Source organism: Chiloscyllium punctatum, chromosome 42 (assembly GCF_047496795.1).
Source record: "Chiloscyllium punctatum isolate Juve2018m chromosome 42, sChiPun1.3, whole genome shotgun sequence".
In the NCBI taxonomy this organism is placed as follows: domain Eukaryota; kingdom Metazoa; phylum Chordata; class Chondrichthyes; order Orectolobiformes; family Hemiscylliidae; genus Chiloscyllium; species Chiloscyllium punctatum.
In genome coordinates this window covers 40,696,344-40,722,071 of record NC_092780.1, presented here as the reverse complement: position 1 = coordinate 40,722,071, position 25,728 = coordinate 40,696,344, and the positions used below count along the sequence as shown (strand labels likewise).

At 51.9% G+C, this 25,728-nt stretch overlaps 1 protein-coding gene and 1 pseudogene across 1 annotated transcript in view; one reads left to right on the top strand and one right to left on the bottom strand.

The window, feature by feature from the left end:
* Positions 1-25,728, bottom strand: part of mrc2 (mannose receptor, C-type 2) — a 299,439-nt gene that overhangs the window by 203,495 nt on the left and 70,216 nt on the right. The window contains exon 2 of the mRNA XM_072561856.1: positions 19,651-20,034. Within this exon, the coding sequence (XP_072417957.1) occupies positions 19,651-20,034 (384 nt within the window). The remainder of the gene's footprint in view (positions 1-19,650; positions 20,035-25,728) is intronic.
* LOC140465595 (large ribosomal subunit protein P1 pseudogene) lies at positions 21,321-21,627 on the top strand (annotated as a pseudogene).

The following is a 25,728-nucleotide window of genomic DNA, read 5'->3' as shown; positions in this document are numbered from 1 at the left end:
CACACACACCTCTCTATCCCACACACACCCTCTCCCCCCCACACACACACACACACACACGTCTCTCCCCCACACACACACACACCTCTCTCCCCCCACACACACACCTCTCTCCCCAACACACACACCTCTCTCTCCCACACACACACCTCTCTATCCCACACACACCCTCTCCCCCACACACACACACACACACGTCTCTCCCCCACACACACACACACCTCTCTCCCCACACACACACCTCTCTCCCCCACACACACACCTCTCTCCCCCACACACACACACACTCTCGCTCGCTCCCACACACGCACACTCTCTCTCTCCCACACACGCACACTCTCTCTCTCCCACACACACACCTCTCTCCCACACACACACCTCTCTCCCACACACACACACCTCTCTTTCCCACACACACACACCTCTCTCCCACACACACACACACACCTCTCTCTCCCACACACGCACACTCTCACTCGCTCCCACACACACGCACACACACCTCTCTCCCACACACACACCTCTCTCCCACACACACACCTCTTTTTCCCACACACACACACCTCTCTTTCCCACACACACACACCTCTCTTTCCCACACACACGTCTCTCCCCCCACACACACCTCTCTCCCACACACACACCTCTCTCCCACACACACACACACACCTCTCTTTCCCACACACACACACACACCTCTCTTTCCCACACACACACACACCTCTCTTTCCCACACACACACACACACACACCTCTCTTTCCCACACACACACACACACACACACCTCTCTTTCCCCACACACACACACACCTCTCTTTCCCACACACACACACACCTCTCTCTCCCACACACACGCACACACCTCTCTCTCCCACACACACGCACACTCTCGCTCTCTCCCACACACGCACACCTCTCTCCCCCACACACACACACCTCTCTCCCCCACACACACACCTCTCTCCCCACACACATACACCTCTCTCCCCGACACACACACACACCTCTCTCCCCTACACACACACACCTCTCTCCCCCACACACACACACCTCTCTCCCACACACACAAACACACACACACCTCTCTCTCCCACACACACACCTCTCTCTCCCACACACACACCTCTCTCTCCCACACACACCCTCTCCCCCACACACACACACACACACACGTCTCTCCCCCACACACACACACACCTCTCTCCCCCAGACACACACCTCTCTCCCCCACACACACACCTCTCTCCCCCACACACACACCTCTCTCCCCCACACACACACACACCTCTCTCTCCCACACACACACACACTCTCGCTCGCTCCCACACACGCACACTCTCTCTCTCCCACACACGCACACTCTCTCTCTCCCACACACACACCACTCTCCCACACACACACCTCTCTTTCCCACACACACACCTCTCTTTCCCACACACACACACCTCTCTTTCCCACACACACACACCTCTCTCCCACACACACACACACACCTCTCTCTCCCACACACGCACACTCTCACTCGCTCCCACACACGCACACACACCTCTCTCCCACACACACACCTCTCTCCCACACACACACCTCTTTTTCCCACACACACACACCTCTCTTCCCACACACACACACCTCTCTTTCCCACACACACGTCTCTCCCCCACACACACCTCTCTCCCACACACACACCTCTCTCCCACACACACACACACACCTCTCTTTCCCACACACACACACTCACACACACACCTCTCTTTCCCACACAAACACACACCTCTCTTTCCCACACACACACACACACCTCTCTTTCCCACACACACACACACCTCTCTTTCCCACACACACACACACCTCTCTCTCCCACACACACGCACACACCTCTCTCTCCCACACACACGCACACTCTCGCTCTCTCCCACACACGCACACACACACCTCTCTTTCCCACACACACACACACACCTCTCTTTCCCACACACACACACACACCTCTCTTTCCCACACACACGTCTCTCCCCCCCACAAACACCTCTCTCCCCCAAACACACACACACACCTCTCTCTCCACACACACGCACACACCTCTCTCTCCCACACACACGCACACTCTCGCTCTCTCCCACACACGCACACACACACCTCTCTTTCCCACACACACACACACACCTCTCTTTCCCACACACACATCTCTCCCCCCCACAAACACCTCTCTCCCCCAAACACACACACACACACCTCTCTCCCCCCCACACACGCACACCTCTCTCCCCCCCACACACGCACACCTCTCTCCCCCCCACACACGCACACCTCTCTCCCCCCCACACACGCACACCTCTCTCCCCCCCACACACACACACCTCTCTCCCCCCCACACACGCACACCTCTCTCCCCCCCCACACACGCACACCTCTCTCCCCCCCACACACACACACACCTCTCTCCCCCCCACACACGCACACCTCTCTCCCCCCCACACACACACACCTCTCTCCCCCACCACACACACACCTCTCTCCCCCCCCACACACACACACCTCTCTCCCCCCCCACACACACACCTCTCTCACCACCACACACACACCTCTCTCCCCCCCACACACACACACCTCTCTCACCACCACACACACACCCTCTCTCCCCCCCACACACACACACCTCTCTCCCCCCCACACACACACCTCTCCCCCCCACACACACACACACACCTCTCTCCCCACCACACACACACCTCTCTCCCCCCCACACACACACACCTCTCTCCCCCCCACACACACACCTCTCCCCCCCACACACACACACACCTCTCTCCCCACCACACACACACCTCTCTCCCCCCCACACACACACACCTCTCTCCCCCCCACACACACACCTCTCTCCCCCCCACACACACACCTCTCACCCCCCCACACACACACACCTCTCTCCCCCCCACACACACACACCTCTCTCCCCCACCACACACACACCTCTCTCCCCCCCACACACACACACCTCTCTCCCCCCCCACACGCACACCTCTCTCCCCACCACACACACACCTCTCTCCCCCCCACACACACACACCTCTCTCCCACACACACACACACCTCTCTCCCCCCCCACACACACACCTCTCTGCCCCCCCCACACACACAGCTCTCTCTCCCCCCCCACACACACAGCTCTCTCTCCCTCCCACACACACAGCTCTCTCCCCCCCCCCACACACACAGCTCTCTCCCCCCCACACACACACACACCTCTCTCCCCCCCACACACGCACACCTCTCCCCCCCCCCACACACACACACCTCTCTCCCCCCCACACACACACACCTCTCTCCCCCCCCCACACACACACACCTCTCTCCCCCCCCACACACACACACCTCTCTCCCCCCCACACACACACACCTCTCTCCCCACCACACACACACCTCTCTCCGCCCCACACACACACCTCTCCCCCCCACACACACACACCTCTCTCCCCCCCCACACACACACCTCTCTCCCCCCCCCACACACACACCTCTCTCCCCACCACACACACACCTCTCTCCGCCCCACACACACACCTCTCCCCCCCACACACACACACCTCTCTCCCCCCCCACACACACACCTCTCTCCCCCCCCCCACACACACACCTCTCTCCCCACCACACACACACCCTCTCTCCGCCCCACACACACACCTCTCCCCCCCACACACACACCTCTCTCCCCTCCCACACACACAGCTCTCTTCCCCCCCCCACACACACAGCTCTCTCCCCCCCCCCACACACACAGCTCTCTCCCCCCCCCACACACACAGCTCTCTCACCCCCCCACACACACAGCTCTCTCTCCCCCCCACACACACACCTCTCTCCCGCCCACACACACACCTCTCTCCCCCACACACACACACCTCTCTCCCACACACACACCTCTCTCCCACACACGCACACACACACACACACACCTCTCTCTCCCACATACACACACACACACACACCTCTCTCTCCCACATACACACACACACACACACACACACCTCTCTCCCCCCCACACACACACCTCTCTCCCCCACACACACACACCTCTCTCCCCCACACACACACACCTCTCTCCCCCACACCTCTCTGCCACACACACACCTCTCTCCCACACACACACACACACACCTCTCTCTCCCACATACACACACACACACACACCTCTCTCTCCCACACACGCACCTCTCTCTCCCCCACACACACACACCTCTCTCCCACACACACACACCTCTCTCTCCAACACACACACACCTCTCTCTCCCACACACACACACCTCTCTCTCCAACACACACATACCTCTCTCTCCCACACACACACACCTCTCTCTCCCACACACACACCTCTCTCTCCCGCACACACACCTCTCTCTCCCACACACACACACCTCTCTCCCCCACACACACACCTCTCTCCCCCACACACACACACCTCTCTCCCACACACACACACACCTCTCTCCCACACACACACACCTCTCTCTCCCACACACACACACCTCTCTCTCCCACACACACATACCTCTCTCTCCCACACACACATACCTCTCTCTCCCACACACACACACCTCTCTCTCCCACACACACACCTCTCTCTCCCACACACACACCTCTCTCTCCCACACACACACACCTCTCTCTCCCACACACACACACCTCTCTCTCCCACACACACACACCTCTCTCTCTCTCCCACACACACACCTCTCTCTCCCACACACACACACCTCTCTCTCCCACACACACACACCTCTCTTTCCCACAAACACACACACCTCTCTTTCCCACACACACACACACCTCTCTTTCTCACACACTCCTCTCTTTCCCACACACACGTCTCTCCCCCCACACACACCTCTCTCCCCCCCGACACACACACCGCTCTCTCCCACACACACGCACACTCTCGCTCTCTCCCACACACGCACTCTCTCTCTCCCACACACGCACACCTCTTTCCCCCCCACACACACACCTCTCTCTCCCCCCCACACACACACCTCTCTCCCTCACACACACACCTCTCTCCCTCACACACACACACACCTCTCTCCCCCCCACACACACACCTCTCTCCCCCCCACACACACACCTCTCTCCCCCCACACACACACCTCTCCCCCCCACACACACACCTCTCTCCCCCCCACACACACACATCTCTCCCCCCACACACACACCTCTCTCCCCCCACACACACACCTCTCTCCCACACACACACACACCTCTCTCCCTCACACACACACACCTCTCTCCCCCCCACACACACACACCTCTCTCCCCCCCACACACACACCTCTCTCCCTCACACACACACACACCTCTCTCCCCCCCCCACACACACCTCTCTCCCCCCCACACACACACCTCTCTCGCTCACACACACACACCTCTCTCTCCCACACACACACCTCTCTCTCCCACACACACACACCTCTCTCTCCCACACACACACACCTCTCTCTCCCCACACACACACCTCTCTCTCCCACACACACACACTTCTCTCGCCCACACACACACACCTCTCTCTCCCACACACACACACCTCTCTCTCCCACACACACACACCTCTCTCTCCCACACACACACACACACCTCTCTCTCCCACACACACACACACCTCTCTCCCCCCACACACACACACCTCTCCCTCTCACACACACACCTCTCTCCCCCCCACACACACACCTCTCTCCCCCACACACACACCCTCTCCCACACACACACACACACACCTCTCTCCCCCCGACACACACACACCTCTCTCTCCCACACCTCTCTCCCACACACACACCTCTCTCCCACACACACCTCTCTCCCACACACACCTCTCTCCCACACACACCTCTCTCTCCCACACACACACACACACACACCTCTCTCCCACACACACACACACACACACCTCTCTCTCCCACACACACACACACCTCTCTCCCACACACACACACACCTCTCTCTCTCTCACACACACACACACACCTCTCTCTCCCACACACACGTCTCTCTCCCATTCTCCCACACACACACCTCTCTCTCCCACACACACACCTCTCTCTCCCACACACACACCTCTCTCTCCCACACACACACACACACGTACACCTCTCTCTCCCACACACACACACCTCTCTCTCCCACACACACACCTCTCTCTCCCACACACACACACACACCTCTCTCCCACACACACACACACACACCTCTCTCCCACACACACCTCTCTCCCACACACACACACACACACACTCTCTCCCACACACACACCCTCTCCCCCACACACACACCCTCTCCCCCACACACACACCTCTCTCCCCCACACACACCTCTCTCCCCCACACACACACACCTCTCTCCCCCACACACACACACCTCTCTCCCCCACACACACACCTCTCTCTCCCACACACACACACACTCTCGCTCGCTCCCACACACGCACACTCTCTCTCTCCCACACACGCACACTCTCTCTCTCCCACACACACACACCTCTTTTTCCCACACACACACACACCTCTCTTTCCCACACACACACACACACACACCTCTCTTTCCCACACACACACACACCTCTCTTTCCCACACACACGTCTCTCCCACACACACACCTCTCTCCCACACACACACACACACCTCTCTTTCCCACACACACACACACACACCTCTCTTTCCCATACACACACACACCTATCTTTCCCACACACACCTCTCTCCCACACACACACCTCTCTCCCACACACACACACACCTCTCTTTCCCACACACACACACACACACACACACACACCTCTCTTTCCCACACACACACACAACTCTCTTTCCCAGACACACGTCTCTCCCCCCCACACACACCTCTCTCCCCCAAACACACACACACACACCTCTCTCTACCACACACACGCACACACCTCTCTCTCCCACACACACGCACACTCTCGCTCTCTCCCACACACGCACACCTCTCTCCCCCACACACACACACCTCTCTCCCCCACACACACACCTCTCTCCCCCACACACATACACCTCTCTCCCCCACACACACACACACCTCTCTCCCCTACACACACACACCTCTCTCCCCCACACACACACACCTCTCTCCCACACACACACCTCTCTCTCCCACACACACCCTCTCCCCCACACACACACACACACACGTCTCTCCCCCACACACACACACACCTCTCTCCCCCACACACACACCTCTCTCCCCCACACACACACCTCTCTCCCCCACACACACACCTCTCTCCCCCACACACACACACACCTCTCTCTCCCACACACACACACACTCTCGCTCGCTCCCACACACGCACACTCTCTCTCTCCCACACACGCACACTCTCTCTCTCCCACACACACACCTCTCTCCCACACACACACCTCTCTCCCACACACACACACCTCTCTTTCCCACACACACACACCTCTCTTTCCCACACACACACACCTCTCTTTCCCACACACACACACCTCTCTTTCCCACACACACACACCTCTCTCCCACACACACACACCTCTCTCCCACACACACACACCTCTCTCTCCCACACACGCACACTCTCACTCGCTCCCACACGCACACACACCTCTCTCCCACACACACACCTCTCTCCCACACACACACCTCTTTTTCCCACACACACACACCTCTCTTTCCCACACACACACACCTCTCTTTCCCACACACACGTCTCTCCCCCCACACACACCTCTCTCCCACACACACACCTCTCTCCCACACACACACACACACCTCTCTTTCCCACACACACACACACACACACCTCTCTTTCCCACACACACACACACACACACACCTCTCTTTCCCACACACACACACACCTCTCTTTCCCACACACACACACACACCTCTCTTTCCCACACACACACACACCTCTCTTTCCCACACACACACACACCTCTCTCTCCCACACACACGCACACACCTCTCTCTCTCCCACACACACGCACACTCTCGCTCTCTCCCACACACGCACACCTCTCTCCCCCACACACACACCTCTCTCCCCCACACACACACCTCTCTCCCCCACACACATACACCTCTCTCCCCTACACACACACACCTCTCTCCCACACACACAAACACACACACACCTCTCTCTCCCACACACACACCTCTCTATCCCACACACACCCTCTCCCCCACACACACACACACACACGTCTCTCCCCCACACACACACACACCTCTCTCCCCCACACACACACCTCTCTCCCCACACACACACCCCTCTCTCTCCCACACACACACCTCTCTCTCCCACACACACACCTCTCTATCCCACACACACCCTCTCCCCCACACACACACACACACACGTCTCTCCCCCACACACACACACACCTCTCTCCCCCACACACACACCTCTCTCCCCCACACACACACCTCTCTCCCCCACACACACACACACCTCTCTCTCCCACACACACACACACTCTCGCTCGCTCCCACACACGCACACTCTCTCTCTCCCACACACGCACACTCTCTCTCTCCCACACACACACCTCTCTCCCACACACACACCTCTCTCCCACACACACACACCTCTCTTTCCCACACACACACACCTCTCTTTCCCACACACACACACCTCTCTCCCACACACACACACACACACACACCTCTCTTTCCCACACACACACACACCTCTCTTTCCCACACACACACACACACACACCTCTCTTTCCCACACACACACACACCTCTCTTTCCCACACACACACACACCTCTCTCTCCCACACACACGCACACACCTCTCTCTCCCACACACACGCACACTCTCGCTCTCTCCCACACACGCACACCTCTCTCCCCCACACACACACACCTCTCTCCCCCACACACACACCTCTCTCCCCCACACACATACACCTCTCTCCCCCACACACACACACACCTCTCTCCCCTACACACACACACCTCTCTCCCCCACACACACACACCTCTCTCCCACACACACAAACACACACACACCTCTCTCTCCCACACACACACCTCTCTCTCCCACACACACACCTCTCTCTCCCACACACACCCTCTCCCCCACACACACACACACACACGTCTCTCCCCCACACACACACACACCTCTCTCCCCCACACACACACCTCTCTCCCCCACACACACACCTCTCTCCCCCACACACACACACACCTCTCTCTCCCACACACACACACACTCTCGCTCGCTCCCACACACGCACACTCTCTCTCTCCCACACACGCACACTCTCTCTCTCCCACACACACACCTCTCTCCCACACACACACCTCTCTTTCCCACACACACACCTCTCTTTCCCACACACACACACCTCTCTTTCCCACACACACACACCTCTCTCCCACACACACACACACACACACACCTCTCTCTCCCACACACGCACACTCTCACTCGCTCCCACACACGCACACACACCTCTCTCCCACACACACACCTCTCTCCCACACACACACCTCTTTTTCCCACACACACACACCTCTCTTTCCCACACACACACACCTCTCTTTCCCACACACACGTCTCTCCCCCCACACACACCTCTCTCCCACACACACACCTCTCTCCCACACACACACACACACACCTCTCTTTCCCACACACACACACACACACCTCTCTTTCCCACACACACACACACCTCTCTTTCCCACACACACACACACACCTCTCTTTCCCACACACACACACACCTCTCTTTCCCACACACACACACACCTCTCTCTCCCACACACACGCACACACCTCTCTCTCCCACACACACGCACACTCTCGCTCTCTCCCACACACGCACACACACACCTCTCTTTCCCACACACACACACACACCTCTCTTTCCCACACACACACACACACCTCTCTTTCCCACACACACACACACCTCTCTTTCCCACACACACGTCTCTCCCCCCCACAAACACCTCTCTCCCCCGAAACACACACACACACACCTCTCTCTCCCACACACACGCACACACCTCTCTCTCCCACACACACGCACACTCTCGCTCTCTCCCACACACGCACACCTCTCTCCCCCACACACGCACACCTCTCTCCCCCACACACGCACACCTCTCTCCCCCACACACGCACACCTCTCTCCCCCACACACGCACACCTCTCTCCCCCCCACACACGCACACCTCTCTCCCCCCCACACACGCACACCTCTCTCCCCCCCACACACGCACACCTCTCTCCCCCCCACACACGCACACCTCTCTCCCCCCCACACACACACACCTCTGTCCCCCACCACACACACACCTCTCTCCCCCCCCCACACACACCTCTCTCCCCCCCCCACACACACACCCCTCTCACCACCACACACACACCTCTCTCCCCCCCACACACACACACCTCTCTCACCACCACACACACACCTCTCTCCCCCCCACACACACACACCTCTCTCCCCCCCACACACACACCTCTCCCCCCCACACACACACACACACCTCTCTCCCCACCACACACACACACACACCTCTCTCCCCACCACACACACACCTCTCTCCCCCCCACACACACACACCTCTCTCCCCCCCACACACACACCTCTCCCCCCCACACACACACACACCTCTCTCCCCACCACACACACACCTCTCTCCCCCCCACACACACACACCTCTCTCCCCCCCACACACACACCTCTCTCCCCCCCACACACACACCTCTCTCCCCCCCACACACACACACACCTCTCTCCCCCCCCACACACACACACCTCTCTCCCCCACCACACACACACCTCTCTCCCCCCCCACACACACACACCTCTCTCCCCCCCCCCACACGCACACCTCTCTCCCCACCACACACACACCTCTCTCCCCCCCCACACACACACACCTCTCTCCCACACACACACACACCTCTCTCCCCCCCCACACACACACCTCTCTCCCCCCCCCACACACACAGCTCTCTCTCCCCCCCCACACACACAGCTCTCTCTCCCCCCCCACACACACAGCTCTCTCCCCCCCCCCACACACACAGCTCTCTCCCCCCCCCCCACACACACAGCTCTCTCACCCCCCCACACACACAGCTCTCTCTCCCCCCCACACACACACCTCTCTCCCACACACACACACCTCTCTCCCGCCCACACACACACCTCTCTCCCCCACACACACACACCTCTCTCCCACACACACACCTCTCTCCCACACACGCACACACACACACACACCTCTCTCTCCCACATACACACACACACACACACCTCTCTCTCCCACACACACACACACACACACACACACACCTCTCTCTCCCCCAAACACACACCTCTCTCCCTCACACACACACACACCTCTCTCTCTCACACACACACACACCTCTCTCTCTCCCACACACACACACACCTCTCTCTCCCCCCCACACACACAGCTCTCTCTCCCCCCCACACACACAGCTCTCTCTCCCCCCCACACACACAGGTCTCTCTCCCCCCCACACACACAGCTCTCTCTCCCCCCCACACTCACCTCTCTCCCCCCCACACACACACCTCTCTCCCCCACACACACACACCTCTCTCCCCCACACACACACACCTCTCTCCCCCACACCTCTCTTTCCCACACACACACACACCTATCTTTCCCACACACACCTCTCTCCCACACACACACCTCTCTCCCACACACACACACACCTCTCTTTCCCACACACACACACCTCTCTTTCCCACACACACACACACACCTCTCTTTCCCACACACACACACAACTCTCTTTACCAGACACACGTCTCTCCCCCCCACACACACCTCTCTCCCCCAAACACACACACACACACCTCTCTCTACCACACACACGCACACACCTCTCTCTACCACACACACGCACACACCTCTCTCTCCCACACACACGCACACTCTCGCTCTCTCCCACACACGCACACCTCTCTCCCCCACACACACACACCTCTCTCCCCCACACACATACACCTCTCTCCCCCACACACATACACCTCTCTCCCCCACACACACACCTCTCTCCCCTACACACACACACCTCTCTCCCCCACACACACACACCTCTCTCCCACACACACAAACACACACACACCTCTCTCTCCCACACACACACCTCTCTCTCCCACACACACACCTCTCTCTCCCACACACACCCTCTCCCCACACACACACACACACACACACGTCTCTCCCCCACACACACACACACCTCTCTCCCCCACACACACACCTCTCTCCCCCACACACACACACACACCTCTCTCTCCCACACACACACACACTCTCGCTCGCTCCCACACACGCACACTCTCTCTCTCCCACACACGCACACTCTCTCTCTCCCACACACACACCTCTCTCCCACACACACACCTCTCTCCCACACACACACACCTCTCTTTCCCACACACACACACCTCTCTCCCACACACACACACACCTCTCTCCCCCACACACACACACCTCTCTCTCCCACACACGCACACTCTCACTCGCTCCCACACACGCACACACACCTCTCTCTCACACACACACCTCTCTCCCACACACACACCTCTCTCCCACACACACACCTCTTTTTCCCACACACACACACCTCTCTTTCCCACACACACACACCTCTCTTTCCCACACACACGTCTCTCCCCCCACACACACCTCTCTCCCACACACACACCTCTCTCCCACACACACACACACACACCTCTCTTTCCCACACACACACACACACCTCTCTTTCCCACACACACACACACACCTCTCTTTCCCACACACACACACACACACCTCTCTTTCCCACACACACACACACCTCTCTTTCCCACACACACGTCTCTCCCCCCCACAAACACCTCTCTCCCCCAAACACACACACACACACCTCTCTCTCCCACACACACGCACACACCTCTCTCTCCCACACACACGCACACTCTCGCTCTCTCCCACACACGCACACACACACCTCTCTTTCCCACACACACACACACACCTCTCTTTCCCACACACACATCTCTCCCCCCCACAAACACCTCTCTCCCCCAAACACACACACACACACCTCTCTCTCCCACACACACGCACACACCTCTCTCTCCCACACACACGCACACTCTCGCTCTCTCCCACACACGCACAACTCTCTCCCCCACACACGCACACCTCTCTCCCCCACACACGCACACCTCTCTCCCCCACACACGCACACCTCTCTCCCCCCCACACACACACACACTCCCTCTCCCACACACACACTCCCTCCTTCTCTCACACACACTCCCTCCTTCTCTCACACACACTCACTCCTTCTCTCACACACACACACACACTCACTCCACCTCTCACACACACTCACTCCACCTCTCACACACACACACACTCACTCCACCTCTCACACACACACACACACTCACTCCACCTCTCACACACAATCACTCCACCTCTCACACACACTCACTCCACCTCTCACACACACTCACTCCACCTCTCACACACACTCACTCCACCTCTCACACACACACACACTCACTCCACCTCTCACACACACACACACACTCACTCCACCTCTCACACACACACACACACTCACTCCACCTCTCACACACACACACACTCACTCCACCTCTCACACACACACACACACACTCACTCCACCTCTCACACACACTCCCTCTCCCACACACACACTCCTTCTCACACACACACACACACACACTCCTTCTCACACACACACACACACACACACTTCCCTCGCTCTCCCACACACACATACACACTCCCTCCCTCTCCCACACACACACACTCCCTCCCTCTCCCACACACACACTCACTCCCTCCCCCACACACACACTCACTCCCTCCCTCTCCCACACACACACACACACTCACTCCCTCCCTCTCCCACACACACACACACCCTCCCTCTCCCACAGACACACACACACTCCCTCCCTCTCCCACAGACACACACACACTCCCTCCCTCTCCCACAGACACACACACACTCCCTCCCTCTCCCACAGACACACACACACTCCCTCCCTCTCCCACACACACACACACACACACACTCCCTCCCTCTCCCACACACACACACACACACACTCCCTCCCTCTCCCACACACACACACACACACACTCCCTCCCTCTCCCACACACACACACACACTCCCTCCCTCTCCCACACACACACACACACTCCCTCCCTCTCCCACACACACACACACTCCCTCCCTCTCCCACATACACACACACTCCCTCTCCCACACACACACTCCCTCCTTCTCTCACACACACTCACTCCTTCTCTCACACACACACACTCACTCCTTCTCTCACGCACACACACACTCACTCCTTCTCTCACGCACACTCCCTCTCCCACACACACACACTCCTTCTCACACACACACACACACACTCTCCTTCTCTCACACACACTCCCTCTCCCACACACACACACTCCTTCTCTCACACACACACACACACTCTCCTTCTCTCACACACACACACACTCACTCCTTCTCTCACGCACACTTCCTCTCCCACACACACACACTCCTTCTCAGACACACACACACACACTCCTTCTCAGACACACACACACACTCCTTCTCTCACACACACACTCCTTCTCACACTCACACTCCTTCTCACACTCACACACTCCTTCCCACACTCTCACACTCCTTCCCACACTCACACACACACACACACTCCTTCTCACACACACACACTCCCTCTCCCACACACACACACACTCCCTTTCCTGCTCACACACACACAAAAACACTCACTCCCTCTCTCACATACACACACACTCACTCCTCTCACACACACACACACACACACACACACACACACTCACTCCCTCTCCCACACATACACACACACTCTCTGCCACTCACACACTCCCTTCCCCCCCCCCCCCCCACACACACACACACACTCCCTCTCCCACACACTCTCTCTCTCCCCCAACACACATATGCACTCCCTCTCTCACAATGCTCTCTCTCCATCTGTCCCACACACACACACCCCCCACACTTTTCCTCTCTCTCTCTCTCACACACACAGAATTAATTTGCATTTACAGATGCATTCTATTTTGTTGCAAAAGGAACACAATCTGTAGGTAATCAGATCCATTTTATAAATTCCTACTTTGGAAATAAAACTATTCTCATTCTAGTTTGGGATACTGACAGACTCTAAGATATTCTAGGATTTACATACTGATCAATCAGAACCTGCATCTACATTCTAAGTGATTGAAAACATAACAGCCACCTAGGTTTGTCTAATACATTGTATCAGTTTTATGATGTTTTGATCCTTTATTTATAAATTCTGTGGCCTATGTACCTGCCCTACTAGCAACCTGACAAAGGAGCAGTGCAGCAAAAGCCAGTACTTTCAAATAAACCTGTTGGACTATAACCTGGTGTTGTGCGATGTTTAACTTTGTCCATCCTAGTCCAACATCAGCACCTCCACATCATTACTATGGAAAGGCCATGGGGAAAGTACACAGAAGAGTTTCACTTGCTATTACCAAAGATGAAGGATTTAAGTTGTGATGCAAGTTCATTTTATTGGAATGAAGATGGTTTTGTAAGAATAACTCATGGGATGTGAGCATTGCCGGCCAGGCTGGTATTTGTTTAATTAACTTTGATGTGGCGATTTTCAGCAGCCCCTTTTGAAGGCTGCATTCCAGTGCTGTGTGCACATCTACAGTGTATTTCTGAATGAAGCTCCATGATCAAACGGCACTGAAGAATATGTCACACACACATACACACACACACTTTCTCACACTCTCAACCCCCACCCCAGACAGACACAGACCCACATGCACACATATATTTTGTGGGGTGAATTTGCACTTTGCTCAAAAACTGCATACATTCATGTAGAACTCTGAACTCAAAAACTGCATGAATTTATGTAAAACTCTGTTATCTCACTTTTTAGATTAGAATCAATCTAAACATCAGGTCATAGACAGAGAACACAGGGGGCTAACACCTTCAACATATTGTCTAGCTATCACCATTGTTAACAGCTAACCCAAGAATGCAACTTTTAAAAAAAGGGTTTTGTGATTTACACATGAAAGAAGTGAAAGTATCACTGTATTCTAACAGATGAAAGGCTTAACAGACAATCAATTTTTTAATGTATAATTTCAGATACATCACACTGCAAGTTTTTGCTATAAATTCTGTGTTACGATCGAGCCCTCCACAATCACCTGATGAAGGAGCGTCGCTCCGAAAGCTAGTGTGCTTCCAATTAAACCTGTTGGACTATAACCTGGTGTTGTGTGATTTTTAACTTTGAAGTATCCTGGGTGAGTTGCTACATTGAGTCTTGCAGCTGGTAAACACTGAGGCTGGACACAGTGAATGTTCGTGGACGATGTGCCAATCAAGTGAGCCTGCTTTGCTCAGCACAGCGTTGAACTTCAACTGTTGTCAGAGCTGTACTTATTCAGGCAAATGGTAAATATTCCATTACATGTCTGGCTTGTGTCTCATAGAAGGGGCCCTTCTAAGATGGTGGACTGAGGAGTAAAGAGGTGAGTTACACACTACAGAATTCCCAATCTTTGACCTTACTCTTGTAGCCGCAGTTAGATGTGGATACTCAGATTGAGTTTCTGGTTAAGGAGGGGGTTCAGTATTGGTATACTGTTGTATTCAAATGGAGATGACTGGATTATCTTTTTACCTTGTCTGATTTAACAGGAATATTATATATTTCATTTGGTTGGATGAGTATAGCTCCAATGAAGAAGCTATCTTAGATTAACATGAATTGCAGAGGTCAACATACACCCAGAGCAAGTAATCAGAAAAGCTAATAGGGTGATGTTTCATTCTGAAGGGAATTGACGGCAAGAATAGGGAGGTTATACTTCTTATACATCTGGAAATACTGCGTCCAACACTGATTACTATATTTACAGAAGAATGTTAAAGCAGTTCAGAAAACCTTTACTAGACTAATACTTGGAATGAGCAGATTGCCATCGGAGGAAAGGTTAGACAAGGTGAGGGCTGTATTCTCGGGAGTTTAGAAGAGTCAGAGCTAACTTAATTGAAACATACAAATTCCTGAAAGGACTTTACGGGGTGAATGAAGAAAGGATGTTTCTTCTTGTGGAAAAATCTAGAACTAGGGCTCATAGTTGAAAAATAAGGGCTTCTCCATTTAAGATAGAGATGAGGAAATTTTTTTCTCTCTCTGAGGGTTGAGAGTCTTTGGAATTCCCAACCTCAAAAGGCAGTGGGTGTAGAATCTTTAAGAGGTAGACAGATTCTTGATTATCAAGGGGATGAAAGATTTTCAGGGATGTGTGCAGGAATGTAGAGTTGAGGTTAGAATCAGACCAGCCATGACCCTACTGAATGACAGAGCAGACTCGATGGGTCGAGTGACCTCCTCTTGTTCCTTGTTTGTACGTTCATAAAATATCAGGGAAGATAATGTCGGTTCTCATAATCCAGGGTCCCAAACCAATGCTCTGCCACACAATTCAAATCCGACCATTGCAGCTTTACATTTAATTAACAAATCTGGAATTAAGTGAGAAACCACTGAACTCTCATAAAAGAAAGAGATCGGTAAGTCTTCCTGATTTACCTTGTCAAACCCATTTGGATTGGTCAGAGCTCAAGAAACTTAATTGGACAAAAACAAGAAGATTACGGACTTTCTTTCACACGGAGGATCAATAGAGAGTGCGAATAGAATTTATAACATTGTTAAAAGTGAACTAGATGGCATTTGATTTGGAGACGCCAGTGTTGGTCTGGGGTGGACAAAGTTAAAAATCACACACCAGGTTATAGTCCAACAGGTTTCTTTGGAAGCACTAGCTTTTTGAGCACTGCTCGAAAACTTGTGTGGCAGAGCATTAGTTTGGGACCCTGGATTATGAGAACCGACATTATCTTCCCTGATATTTTATGAACGTACAAACAAGGAACAAGAGGAGGTCACTCAACCCATCGAGTCTGCTCTGTCATGTGGCTGTGGAGTATAAGATTGTAAGATGTAGAATTTATAGCCAAAATTTATAGGATGATGTAACTGAAATTATATACTCAATATATAAATTTCAAGTCTTTTTCAAGATATAATTTCAGTTACATCACAGTGTAAACATTTGCTATAAATTCTGTGTCTTACGATCTTATACTCCACAACCACCTGATGAAGGAGCAACACTCCGAAAACTAATGTTTCCAAATAAACCTGTTGGACTATAACCTGGTGTTGTGAGATTTTTAACTAGGTAACATTTAGAGTCATAGAGTCATGGAGATGTACAGCATGGAAACAGACCCTTTGGTCCAACTCATCCATGCTGACCAGCTATCCTAACCTAATCTAATCCCATTTGCCAGGACTTGGCCCATAACCCTCTAAACCCCTCCTATTCAAATACCCATCCAGATGCCTTTGAAATGTTACAATTGTACCAGCCTCCACCACTTCTTCTGGCAGCTCATTCCATACATGCACCACCCTCTGCATGAAAAAGTTGCCCCTTAGGTCCCTTTTCTATCTTTCCCCTCATGCAAGATTTTCTTTTATTGCTATTCACTCAATGTGAAGGTACACGTGACACAACACAACACAACACAAAGTCATTCCCCAGCTGCTCGTGTGTGTTTCAAGATGTTTCCTGGTTGAACTTTGCTGCACCATCCCAGTGAAGCGTTTGGCAAATCACAAGCTGTGTCCCAGGACTGCACATAGTGTTGCTTAGTTCCTCCCACCATCATGCAACAACCAAAATGCAACACACTGCCCTGTGATCAAGACCACCACAATGAGGCAACAATGGCACTTGTTAATACAGCCTCTTCAATATGATCCAAATAGTTCTGTCAGGACACAGCGGTATTCTAGAGACTTGAATAATAATTTATGGGAGGTAAGCTCAAAATTCTACCAAGGCAATTTGAGAATTTTAATTTACTTTAAAACTAAAATCTGGGAAGTTTGGTCATGGTTAAAGTGAACATGAGTTGCCAGGAAGAACCTAACAAGTTCACTAATGTTTGATCAGAGACCGAAGCTTGCTGTCCTTAGTTATTCTGGTCTGTATGTGATTCCAGTTACACACCAATCTAAAAGAGGTTTGAAAAGTGTGATGATAGAAAAGCCCAGCAAGTCAGGCAGCTGTTGAGCAGCAGGAGGGTTGACTCTCCTGCTCCTCGGATGTTGCCTGACCTGCTGGGCTTTTCCAGTGCCACACTTTTCGACTCTGACTCTCCAGCATCTGCAGTCCTCACTTTCTCCTACACTTCAAAAGTAATTGGTTAGAGTTGTAACCCTGGGTGTCCCAGAGTTGGAACCCTGGGTGTCCCAGATCATCATTAAAGGGCGCTATAGAAATGCAAATCTTCTTTCAATGGTACTGCCAGAAGCAACTAACAGGGTGAATGATCTGGTGAGGTTTTGATTAGTGAGGGTTTCCCTGGATGTTAATAAGATCGGAGTCCTCCCAATTTAATGAGAACACCAGCTTAGTGCTTCATTAATACTCAATCTTACCGTGATAAGGCCGAGCACACAGGTCCTCATCAGTGTTGTAAATTCTCCACACATCAGGTTGGCCTGTGTTAGGCCCTTGGGTACCGGCTTTAGACTGCTGGATCAGGTAACTGCTGAGCTGACTGCCTAGACCATTACAATGCCATCGCATCTGGGCAGATTCCTGGTTACACTCCATCATACCCAGTCTGGGCACAGTGTCGTTCCTCCTCTGGATGCTCAGACACTGCTTGGATCCAAGGTTAAAGAGCCTCAGTCTGGACACCCACTTCCACTGCTGCTGGTCAAAGCTTTCATTGCAGGATGGAGCCAGTCTTACACTGGAGCCACTGCTCTCCAGGCAACTGTCTGCTTTTTCACTGTATATCAGAAATATATCGGCATCTGTCAATCAGAAAAATATAACTCCAATTAAATAGAAGAGTTCATAGGAGCAATCAACATTTTACAATATCAAACCAGATTCCCCATTTAAAATTGTGGAAAAATTATATTAATTGTATATCCTGTGCTCAGCATTATGAATAAACTATTAGTCTACACAGTCCAGTCTGTATACTGCACTGCCACGTGTATTGCTGTGTGTAGATACTGAGTAGTAATTAACGTTAACAAATAAAATCTGTAATTGAAAGTCACAGCATTGCATTTAGGAGTTGGACATCTTGTTGCAGCTGTACAAAGCATTGGTGAGGCCACATTTGTAGTACCCTATTACAGAAAGATTATTATTAAACTAGAAGAAGTGCAGAAAAGATTTCCTGGACTGGAAGGTTTGAGTTATAGTTGGATAGACTGAGACTTTGTTCCCTGAAGCACAGGAGACTGAGGAGTGACCTCACAGTGGTCTATAAAATCATGACAGGGCATAGAAAAGGTAGATAAGCAGGAGGCTGGAAGAACACTGGCAGCCAGGCAGCATTGGGAGGTAGAGAAGTCGGCATTTCGGGTGCAATCCTTCTTCAGCCACTGAGTACAAGGGAAAGTAAGAATGGGCATCAAACGCTGGCCTTACCACTAACACTCTCATCCTATCAAAGGTATTTTTTTAAAATGTGGCTGTCCCTCAGTAGAAAGATGGTGCTTACTTATGGATAGAACCTGTTTATGGAGTCTTATAACAGGAGGAGGCTGTTGCATTGCAGCTACCACATGGTTCTGGTTGAGCAGGAAAACCTCCTGCTCTTACTGTCTGCTGTAGGTACAGCAGGAAGATTTATCAACAGACCAATCAACCCATGTTAGAACACACCTATTGTGTTCAGTTTTGGTCTCCTTGCTATAGGAAGGATGTTATTAAACTGGAAAGAGTGTAGAAGAAATTCACAATGATGTTGCCATGACTCAAGAGTCTGAATTATAGGGAGAGGTTGGACAAGCTAGGACTTTTTTCTTTAGAATGGACGAGACTGAGGGGGGGGATCTTATAGAGCTGCATAAGATCATGACAGATATGGATAGAGTGAATGCACACAGTGTTTTTCTCAGGATTGAAGAATTGAGGACTAAAGGCATCAATCTAAGGTTAGAGGGGAAAGAATTAAAAAGAAACCCCCTCTTCCCAAACTGCTCCGGTCCTAAAATGCTCGGTTCTTTGGATCGAAGCTAAGGCCGAGTTCCTCCCAGCGACTAGCACTGTTGGACCCCCATCCCCACCCCCTCTGTTAGCCATGGCCTCCACCTTGGAACTCGCCCATATCTACAGTGCACTCATCCTGCACGATGACGAGATCACTGTCTCTGAGGACAAACTCAGTGCTCTGATCAAAACAGCTGAAGTACCTGTTGAGGTTTTCTGGCCTAGTCTGTTTACCAAGGCTTTGGCTAATATTGATATCAACAGCCTGATCTTCAGTGTTGGTGCTGATGGTAGTGCCTCACTACTGGCCCGTTGCTGCTGAAGAGCAAAAGGAAAAGAAGATACCGGAAGAGTTGGAAGAGTCTGGTGATGACATGGGCTTTGGTCTTTTTGATTAAGTGTAACATGCAACATTGTTACAATTAAAAACCAAAAAAAGAACCAGAGGGGCAACTTTTTTTTTTAAACACAGAGGGTGGTACGCATGTGGAATGAGCTGCAGAGGAAGTGGTTGAGGCAGGTTTATTAACAATATTTAAAAGGCATTTGGAAAGGTTTAGAAGGATATGGGCCAAGTGCAGGGAAATGGGGTTTGTGTGGATTGACGTTTTGGACGGCATAGACTAGTTTGGGCCAAAGGGCCTGTCTCCGTGCTGCTTGACTCTATGACCTTACACCGTCATCAAGTCCCAAAGTGGGACTTGAAGTCGGAGCTTTCAGCCATGGAGTAAAGACCACCGACTGAACATTTACAGCATGGCTCAGAGAAGATCACATTTGAATCTTGGGACCTGGAATGTTTTGGGGTCCTGTGTTCAAATCCTGCCATGGCAGATTGTGAAATTGGAATTCATTAAAAAAAAATCACAAAAAGTCTGGAAATTAGGGGAAAAATCCCATCTGGTTCATTAATATTCTTTTAGGAAATCTGCCATCTTTACCTGATCAGGCCCACAGCATTGTGGTTGACTCTTAACAGTTCTCTGGGCAATTAGGGATGGGCAATAAATGCTGGGCTAACCAGCGATGGTCATATTGCATGAATGAATAAATCCTCATAACCCAGAACAGTAACATATATGCACTACACAGCAGGGTAGGATGCAGTGGTAATCAACAGGGAAATGAGTACAGTGGTCAGATACAGTGTAGAGGTGCTCTTGGGTTTCTCCTCAGCAGAGGATGGGTGGGGGTATATATAAATGAAACATGCTTTGTAGTTGGTGACTCGTGACTGCATATCCTGCAAATCCTTGCGGGGGGACCGAGAATCAGGGGATGTAGAGTCAGTATGGATAGAGCTGAGAAATCCTAAGGGTAGAAAGACCCTCTGGGAGTTATCTACAGTCCCCCAAACAGTAGTATGGATGGGTATAAGTTGAATAAGGAGTGAAATTGGCCTGTTGCAAAGATGTTACTACAGTTGTTATGGGGTATTTCAACATGCAGGTAGACTGGGAGAATCAGGATGGTATTGGATCTCAAGAAAGAGACTTTGTGGAGTGCCTCTGAGATGGATTCTTAGAACATCTGGTGCTGGAGTCTACCAGGGAGAAGGCAATTCTGGATCTGGAATTGTGCAACGAACCAGAATTGATCAGGGACCTCGAAGTGAAACAGCCACTAGGAGGTAGCGACCATAATACAATATGCTTCAATCTGCAATTTGAAAGGAAGAGGGTACAATCAGTAGTGACAATATTTCAGTTGAATAAAGGGAACTATGGAGCTATGAGGGAGGAGCTGGCCAAAGTTCAATGGTGCAATACCTTAGCAGTGGAGAAACAATGGGTATAATGCAGAATATTTCTGGATATAATGCAGAAGATGCAGGATCAGTTCATTCCAAAAAGGAAGAAAGATCCTATGAGGAGGCAGGGGTGGCCGTGGCTGACGAGGGAAGTTAAGAAACATATAAAGTCAAAAGAGAAAAAGTATAACATAGCAAAGATGAGTGGGAAAACGGAGGACTGGGAAGCTTTTAAAGAACAACAGAGGATTACTAAGAAGGAAATACACAGAGAAAAAATGAGGTACGAAGGTAAACTGGCCAAAAATGTAAAGGAGGATAGTAAAAGCTGTTTTAGGTATGTGAAAGGGAAAAAAATAGTTAAGACTAAAATTGGGCCCTTGAAGACAGAAACAGGGGAATATATTACGGGGAACAAAGAAATGGCAGAAGAGTTGATTTGGTACTTCAGATCTGTGTTCACTGGGAAAGACACGAGCAATCTCCCTGAGTGGCTGAAGGACCTGAACTGAAGGGAACTTCTATTTGCCAGGAATTGGTGTTGGAGAGACTGTTAGGTCTGAAGGCTGATAAGTACCCGGGGCCTGACGGTCTACATCCCAGGGTACTGAAGGAGGTGGCTCGAGAAATCGTGGATGCGTTGGTGATTATTTTCCAGAGTCCAATAGATTCAGGATCAGTTCCTGCAGATTGGAGGGTGGCTAATGTTGTACCACTTTTTAAGAAAGGTGGGAGAGAGAAAGCAGGAAATTATAGATCAGTTAGTCTGACCTCAGTGGTGGGAAAGATGCTGGAATCAATTATAAAGGATGAAATTATGACACATCTGGATAGCAGTGACAGGATAGGTCAGAGTCAGCATGGATTTATGAAGGGAACTCATGCTTGACTAATCTTCTGGAATTTTTTGAGGATGTAACTCTGAAGATGGACAAGAGAGATCCAGTGGATGTGGTGTACCTGGACTTTCAGAAAGCCTTTGATAAAGTCCCACATAGGAGGTTAGTGAGCAGAATTAGGGTGCATGGTATTGGGGGCAAAGTACTGACTTGGACTGAGAATTGGTTGGCTGACAGGAAACAAAGAGCTCCCTTTCGGAATGGCAGGCGGGTACCGCAGTGGGGTACCGCAGAGATCAGTGCTGGGACCGCAGCTTTTTCCAATATATATTAATGATATAGAAGATGGTATTAATAGTAACATTAGCAACTTTGCTGATGATACAAAGCTGGGTGGCAGGGTGAAATGTGAGGAGGATGTTAGGAGATCACAGGGTGACCTGGACAGATGCATGGCAGATGCAGTTTAATGTGGATAAATGTATGGTTATCCACTTTGGTGGAAAGAACAGGAAGGCAGATTACTACCTAAATGGAGTCAATTTAGGTAAAGGGGCAGTAGAAAGAGATCCGGGTGCTCTTGTACACCAGTCAATGAAGGCAAGCATGCAGGTACAGCAGGTAGTGAAGAAGGCTAATAGCATGCTGGCCTTCCTAATAGGAGGGATTGAGTATAGAAGCAAAGAGGTTCTTCTGCAGCTGTACAGGGCCCTGGTGAGACCGCACCTGGAATATTGTGTGCAGTTCTGGTCTCCAAATTTGAGGAAAGACATTCTGGCTATTGAGGGAGTGCAGCGTAGGTTCACGAGGTCAATTCCTGGAATGGCAGGACTATCTTATGTAGAAAGATTGGAGCGACTGGGTTTGTATACCCTTGAGTTTAGAAGACTGAGAGGGGATCTGATTGAGACATATAAGATTATTAAAGGATTGGACACTCTGGAGGCAGGAAACATGTTTCCGCTGAGGGGTGAGTCCCAAACCAGAGGACACGGCTTAAAAATAAGGGGTAGGCCATTTAGGACAGAGATGAGGAGAACCTTCTTCACCCAGAGAGTGGTCGGTGTGTGGAATGCTCTGGCCCAGAGGGCAGTGGAGGCCCAGTCTCTGGATTCATTTAAGAAAGAGTTGGATAGAGCTCTCAAGGACAGTGGAATCAAGGGTTATGGAGATAAGGCAGGAACAGGATACTGATTGAGGATGATCAGCCATGATCATAATGAATGGTGGTGCAGGCTCGAAGGGCAGAATGGCCTACTCCTGCACCTATAGTCTATTATCCCAACCAAATGATGGCACCGTTCACGCTGCAGCACTCCTTCAATCCTGCACTGAATTCAGGAGAGGTTGTGTGCTTGAGTATTTGACTCAGAGGCAAGAGTGTCCCCCGTACAGCAGCAAGGCAGGGTGTACAGGTTGACAGCAACTTGATCCCATCAGTACCTCAGTAGAAGGAATAGGTTAAAATAATCCCTCTTCCTCCATCAGTCACACTCGACAAACTGCAACATTAGCTCAACATTCCAGAGTTACTATGCATCACATTAACTTCTATTCTGTCTGTTTATTTGGATAGCAGACAGTCCTGTTTCCCTCTGTTTCGAGTATAAACTGTGTAAATAGCTTACTCTGCCCAGCAGCCCAGTCCATAATCTCAAGATAGTCTGAATGCAGTCACTGTCAAAGATGGTGGCCCTACTGGTTCTTTTCTCTGAAGGGAAGCCTTATTTGTTTCTTGCACATTTTGTACTATCCAAGTTGAGGGACCTTTTAAATTTCAAGCACCTCATTTCAGCCTCACGCACAGGCAGCATGGGATGGAGTTGGAATCTGCTCAGTTCCATTAACGCAGTTTAGCATCAAATCTTGGGGGTCTTTCAAATCTTCACAATACTCTATGCACAATGCAA